Source organism: Papilio xuthus, unplaced genomic scaffold (assembly GCF_000836235.2).
Source record: "Papilio xuthus unplaced genomic scaffold, Pxut_1.1 DF826933.1, whole genome shotgun sequence".
NCBI classification, from domain to species: Eukaryota; Metazoa; Arthropoda; class Insecta; order Lepidoptera; family Papilionidae; genus Papilio; species Papilio xuthus.
In genome coordinates, this window is record NW_013531716.1 from 7,565,129 (window position 1) to 7,573,067 (window position 7,939).

The following is a 7,939-nucleotide window of genomic DNA, read 5'->3' on the forward strand; positions in this document are numbered from 1 at the left end:
TGCGCCGCGCCCGCGCTCTACAACTACACAGTGCGCTCCGCCGCCGGCACCCCGGTCGCCGCGCTCGTCTGGCCCGCGCACAGTCCGCCCGCCGCCGCCTTCCGCAGGTGAACTGCAGTTCCTCCTCCCTTCCTCATTAATTCGAGTGAGGGGGAACTCGAATTAATAATATAAAACCGGCTTCCTTAATCGTATCCACGAATTGCCTTATTTAAAAAATTTTCGGTTTCGAATGTTATTTTGCGCCATTTGGCAGCAAGTTGCAGGTGTGGCTGGGCCTGCACGTAGCGTGGTTGGCGCTCACAGCGGCACACACGGCGCAGCGCCGGCGGCCGTGCGCACTGTGCGGCGCGGCGCTGCCCGCTTGCTGCGCCGGCGCTGCATTGCTTCTCGCCGACCTCGTGCACGCCGCGCTCTTCATCCGGGACATCCGCCATATGAGCACCGAACGTAACACAACAATAACCCTTATTCATACCTACACTTCCTACAAGCGACGCATTCGCAACCATCATATTCACATCAGTGGTGTTAGGGACTGTCTTCGTTGCCCGTTACGCAGACACGCAGACATTAGGCGCTTGTACCTTGTGTGTAAACAAGTCAATCGCTAAAATTCGTGTGACGAATTATGAATATCCCTTAAGCAGATGAGCGCCTTAAGCATGGTGTGTGTCTCGCGCAGGAGACATATTTGAGTACATCGAGTCTAGAGGCGGCGGCGTGCGGTGGCTAAGTGGCCGAGGGCGCGGGCGCGGCGGCTGGCCGTCGGACGCGCGCCCACTGCCGGACACGAGCTGGGTGGGCGCGCTGCTGGCCTATGCCAGCTGTCGCGGCCTCGTGCAATGGCTCATAAACTTCTGGATACTCAAGGACAATTACCTCGAGAGTCTCGCCATCTACCGTAAGTATAAACGTGCTAATACTATAATAAACTCATGAAGCACCTAACCGATTTGGATGATGATAATATTGCGCACAATTTACTCACTCATGCAGTCCCTAAAGATCGTGGACGGACGACTTTCATCTTCAATATGCGAAAGCCGCACCGTTTGTTTACTTTGAAACGATAAATTGGTGCCGTACGCTCGTGCAATGCCCTACTGACACTACAACTAAAAGAAAGAACCAGTCCCGCTACAAATTAGGCATAAATTTCAATTGCATTCTTATTTTTATAAGCCATGCTTAGAAGTGTACTGTTTAGATTTAACATTTATAAATAGCAATATATGTATTTTATCTAAATCCGTTTAGCCGTTTTGGTTACCCGCTAACATCCCTCATGAGAGATACAAGAAATAGACCTTAATATAGAATTTGTATCAATTTTCAGGTAAAATGCAAAGCGAAAAACTTCAACAAGCAAAGAGACATGCCGCTTGAGCTCGGTCGTATTTAAAAATATGAAATACACTGGTTGCTACAACCGTTTTCGTTTCAAAGTCCGAGCGAAGATGACGTAGTACATCACTATTGTTCCTTTTTATTTTAAACAAACATCAGAAAAAAAGCAAATGCTCGCTCAGGAGTTTCTTAATGATTTATTATTTGTTTAACATTTAGTGATATTTTCATAAATATGTGTATTTATAATCAGTGCTAAATCTAATATTTTATTTCATTTGGAACAATGTAATGTAATCTTTAATATAGTAATTAAAAATGCGAATGTTTAATTGGATGTATGGATGGATGTTGTTTGAAGGTATCTGCGGAACGGCTCAACCAATCTTGATGAAATTTAGCACAGATGTAGAACATAGTCTGGAAAAACACATAGGCTACTAATTAAGTTTTGTTTTATTTCCGCGTGGTCGGAGTCGCGGGCGACAGCTAGTATAAGACTTTTTTATAAGACTCAATATCCACCATTTAATGTAGATTTTCCACGAAGACCTTGTCTCCGAAGTGAGTCCCACTTGGAAGGAAACCTTCCGCACTTAGAAACTAGCTGCGTTGTACATACCTGCTAGTGTAAAAAATATAATACATCTGAATTAACAGAAATATCATGAGTGTTTCCAGTATTCTCTTGTAATATTTTCTAAACTGAACTTAAAAGATTTGAAACCATTTGCTTATTAATAATAGCATCCAGTAAATATAATAATTACAGAAGAGAGAGCAACAACTAATAGAATCATAGAGCAGTTATATTTATAATATTAGTAAGATTTAGAGTGTGTACATACATGCACACATGCAACTATTGCACAACAAGGAGTGAGGATGACAGCCAGCGTCCATCGGGCGGCCGCGTGCCCGGTGTGCCGTCCTCGCGACCAACCTTCCTCGGGCGCACCATATACGTCCAACAAATAGACAACGACACACTATAAATAGATAACCACGACTAGATCGTATTCATTCGATAATCGATCGGAAATGAAGTCATTGCTTCTACTCTGTGTGATCGCCGGGAGCCTCGAGCGGGCGCCGGGTGCGCTGGCACCGGGGCAGCTTCAACCTCCGCGCCTGCCGCCCGCCAGGTTTAGGTCGCAGCGCTTTGAGCTAGTTTCGACGACTGAACCATCAGCCGAGCCGACTACTGAATCCGCCGGAGGGCCGTACCCTGCCTCCGGGTGGAAGCCTGATGGCGCGTCACTCGCGCTGCCCGATGAGCGGGCGGCGGCGAGCGGCCCCTATCCGCCCTCGGGGTGGTCGCCCGCAGGGAAACCTTTCCGTCTTCCCGGGGAGGGTCCACCGAGCACCAGATACGGAACACCCGATGACGTATACGGCGTGCCCGACGATACTTCCGCGGTACCTACCACAGACGCGCCCGCCACAGACACCCCGGAGCAATTAAAGATAGAAAAAATAGAAGGTCCCGTGGAGGTCCTGAGGAGCGTGGGAACATACTTTGTGCTGCTGCCCAGCGGGCAGCTGCAGCTGGTGAGGACAGCTGGCGCGCGGGGAGCTGCGGAGGGAGCGGGAGGCCCGGCGCGACTGCAGCTCGGCCGGCGCACGCCGCTGCTGGCGCTCGGACGGTAGAGTCGGCTCAGTTATTTTATATTTAAATAAAATACATTGAAGCAATGCACTGCTTTTTGAATAATTTTACTTAAGCCACCTTTTTGCAATGCAACCTCCTGACGCAGATCGGCAATCGTATCGACGACATCTTTAGCAATAACTTAGATAAGCTAGAATAAATATGAGGTAACTCTGGGGGAGCCGAGTGGATGGAGTGGACGACATGAGCGACTATACAATGCGCTGACACTTTTTCAACTACTATCTTATCTTACTATCATACTAATATTATAAATGCCAATGTTTGGATGAATAGATGTTTGTTTGAAGGTATCTCTAGAACGGCTGAGCAGATCGCGATGAAATTTGGCATACTATAGAATATAGTCTGAAGAACTTTTTTTTAAATTCCGCGCGGACGGTGTCGCGGACGACAGCTAGTTCCTAAATAAATTAGCGCTATTCCTTTACTTCGATGATAATAAGAATTAAGAACAGTTTTTGGGAAAAGTCTGAAGTTTTAATTATTCGTGAATCGAGCGGAGAATCGCCGAGCATCGCCGCCAATATTTTTATAGCTTCTATCAATCTATACATGTTAATCACATTGGAGTATCTGTATGTATATAATAAAAAAGAAAATGTCATATTTCGTACACACGATTTGTTTGTGTTACTTATAATAAAAAGATATTTGTTTAATTTAGCCTGTCCGCAAATCCGCGCAGTGATTATAATTAGAGGTCGTTGTTAGCCTTCATAAATATTCATTGAATTTTTGAGCAACTGATGAAATCAACGGATAACAAGCAGCACCAAAGAAACAATATAAAATGTTGTGGTCGTAATTTTTATTTATTTATTACAACTTAACAAATATGCACCTTATATTATGAATATCACTGTATACATCTCGACTTCAACTTTTGTGTCACATCAACATACACTAATTAAAATAACGGCTAAATTTACCTATAGTCCGGTTGATGTGCAGGCTTGTTGTTTATGGCAGGCGTGACGCGACTAGTCCGACCACACACCGGACAGCACGACAGCCTTGTGTATGTATGCTACAAGTGTCTGCTGATCCTATTGCCCCTAAAGGGAATGTGCTCGCCGGCTCTAAAGTAAAGAACCGTACCGTCGCTGGGGTTCTCGGAGCGCGCCTCGGGCAGCGGAGGGTTAACGGACAACGTGAGCCGACGCTTCACCTCGCGTTTGCGCACGCCGCGCAGCGTGAGGTGCACGGTGCGGCAGCAATACATGTTGAGGCATTCGAACGGCCCGCCGCGCGCCCAGCACAGCGCCGCCGCAAGAGGCACCCAGCCCCCCCACGCCGAATAGTTCTCCAGCTTCATCTCGACGCTCCACCCGCTGTACCGCAGGATCATGCCCTTCGTCAGGCTCTTCTTAATATGCGACGCGTACACAATAGCCATGGACAGATCGAAAATCACCACAGACACCGAGGCGTACAAAAACAAGGAGAGGCCTATCTTTTGAAGGCGGAGCCTCGCGCGCATCTTCACTAATATGTTGAGGAGCACGGCCGATAGCAACCACAGTGCGTGTATCGCCACGCTAAAGTTCAAGTACCTAAACGAGGGAGGAGTTATTTTAGATCAGCGTAATAATATCGTAGATAAATAAAACAATTTATATGAACCATATTTGAGACAAGTTTTAATGGTAAATCTTACTAATATTATAAATGCAAAAGTTTGGGTGGGTGGGTCCGTTAAGCCGTCAATGGATCTAGATAAAATCTGGCATGGTTGTAGAACTCAGTCTGAGAGCACATATACGCTACTTACTGTGTTTTTTTAATTACGCGCGTATAGAGTCGTGGGCAAAAGCTACGTTTTATAAGTTAAAGTAAAATAATTCTACTCAAAGACGCGGACGAAGTCGCGGGCACAACTAGTTTTATAAAAAGAGGCACGAACGGATACCATCTAGTGGCGGCGGAGAGGCTAGCGGAGACGGTGGCGAGGGCGGGCCGCCAGCGCACGGGACGCACGCCGCGCGCTCCCGTTGCGTTGCTCAGCCGCAGGTTGGCTATGGCGAGCGCAGCGGCCACGCGACGCCCGCACGCTTCCGAGTCGTACAGGTACATGATGCGCGCCAGCTTGTCGTAGTCGCGCAGCCCAGCCGCCGGCACCCACACGCACCGGTAGATAGTGCTAGCGCCCGCGAACACCGCCACACCTACACCGCGAGCCGTGTATCAGCATCGCTCGATTTCGACCTCGATCCAAACACTATTAGAAAACGTTGACAGGGAAAGATACCAATTTCCTAACTATTCCCTCTGCACTCCGTTTTGTATCCATGTACCAAATTTCGGTTCTCTGAACCATCTAGCATATTCAATACAGAGCAATTACAGTTATAATATGGCGAGAAAAAAGAATGTCGTTCCTTAGGGGCAATGTGTTCTGTCTACTGTCTTAGTAGATGAACTCACACTGCACTATGACGTAGCAAGTGATTCGAAAGCACTTGGCCCTCTCTTGAGGTGGCAGCCCGGGCTGCGGGCGTTCCTGGAGCGTGGCGCGCCGCGGCCGAGCTTGGTGCCCGCTTCGCCTCGGCCCCGCCCGCACCGAGCTTCTCGCCTTCAACATGCAGGTACGCTCACCGCGATCTCAGGCAGCGGCTACAACATGCGGCCTACGCGCTAAGATTCTTGAATCTCATGATACTTTGATAATGTCACTATCACTGTGAAAGCTGTCGATAGGATTTTTTTTTCAAAATCGTATCGTGGCCAGTATCATTGTAAGAAAGAAAAAATATTTAGTATAGTGTGTCTAAGATAGATTAGTTTGACAATTCACTAGAGATGGGTTCATCAAAATCCGTTATGAAAGTTTTCGATTTTCGATGTTTGTTCTCATAGAACTTGCAATAGAAAATTTCGTGATTATTGATGTTGATTTACAATATAAATGAAATCGTTTCTTTCTATGCCAACTTTATTCTTCAAAATTAAGTAGAAAAATAAAAACATTATACCAAAAATTGAGGGATTGAGAAACCAAAAGAACTAATATTAGTGATTTTTTTAATTAATTGCGGGAGTCACAGCTAAATATCTGTAATAAATTCAAAAAGTAATAAGATAACTAAGTTATAGTATTTATTACTTCGAATAAATGTTTACAAAACCGATTCTCTATAGTTCATAAATGTTCCTAATACGCGTAAGGTCGACACTATGACAACCGTCTATTAAGTACATCGTTAATCCTCATACAAAATTAATTCAATAATTTATAGGCGTCAGTTGTCAAAGTAATCTATCATAAATATACACACTATAGCACACATAAAACACATTCAAGGCACAAACTTCATATAAAAGTGTGGCAATAGTGTGGCACCTTAGACAAGCAGAGACAGACTGAAAGTAAAAAACCTTTTTAAAAAGAAATAAGCATTTATTTGATTGCGCTCAAAAAATAAATTACAGCGTTCCTAAGACCACCTTCCAGCAACATCATCCAAAGAAGATTACTTCCTCAGAGCATATAAATATATGTATATTTAACGGACAATGCCATTGCTTGTCCGCGGTCAGCGAATCTCGCCACCCTTCTTCTAATTTTAAAAAACAATATAAACACTGATAGATATATCGACACCAAGGATACCGATACTGGCTGAGGTAACCAGGGAAAGCGTTTTGGCAGTTGAATTCAACAAAAGATAATGCACACCAATCCAAAAGCTGGAGTGACATATCTTTGCTGTATTGAGATACCGTCACAAGTAATAGATAGTTCTCGTGTTTCAAACGAGTTAACATGCTCGCTGCACACCTTTGACACCCAAAAGTCTTTGTCGCTCAAAATTGTTGGAAAATTGTAGGGCACTTTGCGAGTTCGACTGGTGCTGCGCACTACCGCACCGACACACCGAGTCGCACTGCCCTTTGTACATAATGTACTTATGTGTAGTTGCAATGTCAGTGTGCACTTTACATAAAATGTAGCATTGTGTAACAGCACATGGGTAAAGTAAATCTCACATCTACCTATGAATGTAAACATGCGACACAAAAACATTCCAACCGTAAATATGTAAAACCAGTGAAAATTCACTTACCTCGGTGTCGAACCCACGACTGCGACCGCGACCGCGACCGCGACCGCGACCAGCGTCTCAGGCGACCTGTAACAAAACCTAATAACTTACATTTTTGCGGTCACTCGCGACCTTGTCAGCGAGAAATTAAGAAAAACAGAAATAAGTAGCCTATGTTATCACGCACACACGGACGGACGAAGTGGACGAGTACTTAAATAGTTTAGACTAACTTACCTAATTTTCATTAAATAGAGCTAATTGAGTAAGGAGATGTGAATGCGGTCCCGGCGCGAGAGCGATCTTCCCGCTTCCTTGACGTCCGAAATGAAATAAAAGGAACCCGGGGTCCGCTACAACCATCGCGCGCACCATGTTTTAGTTCAAGAGACACTGCAGCGAAAATACATAATTATTATATGGAAATAATAGTTAAAGCATTAAGCACTGCTCATTATACAATATATTTTCACCGAATATTAAGAATTTGGACCACTGTAGCTAATGATTTTGCTTTGAAATACCATTCAAGGAATTACGAATACAAAGTGCCTCGCGCGCAACAAAAGAGAACGCTCACTCACCCACACCCCCTCCACGCCGCGCCGCCTGCGAATTTCTTAAATCTGCTCCTTTTATCTGTTCGCATCCCGCCCGCTCTCAGGGAATGCAATATGACAAATCATGTCTTACCGTTTTATCATAGGCTGGCTACTCCCCTGCGCTCGTCCGCGTCTTCTTCCAGACTTTGTTCTACATCAATGTTAAATTTCAGCCCGATCCATGCAGCCATTATGGAAATACCTTTTGACAAACATCCACCCATCCATGCAAACATTCGTATTTATAATATTAGTATAAAGTATGATAT

The 7,939-nt window shown here is 45.1% G+C and overlaps 3 protein-coding genes across 3 annotated transcripts in view; 1 reads left to right on the plus strand and 2 right to left on the minus strand.

Moving 5' to 3' along the window:
* gogo (thrombospondin-1 like protein golden goal) overlaps positions 1–7,939 on the minus strand; it is a 60,445-nt gene that overhangs the window by 45,118 nt on the left and 7,388 nt on the right. The window lies entirely within an intron of this gene.
* LOC106121881 (uncharacterized) lies at positions 1,779–3,000 on the plus strand. The gene has a single exon (XM_013317710.1). It carries the CDS (start codon positions 2,392–2,394, stop codon positions 2,998–3,000), a length of 609 nt encoding a protein of 202 aa, XP_013173164.1. The 5' UTR covers positions 1,779–2,391.
* LOC106122049 (uncharacterized) lies at positions 3,827–5,735 on the minus strand. The gene is made up of 3 exons (XM_013317899.1): positions 5,450–5,735; positions 4,935–5,190; positions 3,827–4,578 (listed from the first exon to the last, which is right to left on the minus strand). Exons 1-3 carry the CDS (start codon positions 5,604–5,606, stop codon positions 4,053–4,055), a joined length of 939 nt encoding a protein of 312 aa, XP_013173353.1. The 5' UTR covers positions 5,607–5,735; the 3' UTR covers positions 3,827–4,052.

Bases quoted from the DNA above. Each gene is read 5' to 3' on its own strand.
- LOC106122049 (XM_013317899.1), bottom strand. From the start codon at position 5,606: ATGTTGAAGGCGAGAAGCTCGGTGCGGGCGGGGCCGAGGCGAAGCGGG. The intron at 5,191-5,449 runs GTGAGTTCATCT...CTCGCGGTGTAG, and splicing joins TTGCTACGTCATAGTGCAGT to GTGTGGCGGTGTTCGCGGGC. The intron at 4,579-4,934 runs GTATCCGTTCGT...TCCCTCGTTTAG, and splicing joins CTCTCCGCCGCCACTAGATG to GTACTTGAACTTTAGCGTGG.
- LOC106121881 (XM_013317710.1), top strand. From the start codon at position 2,392: ATGAAGTCATTGCTTCTACTCTGTGTGATCGCCGGGAGCCTCGAGCGG.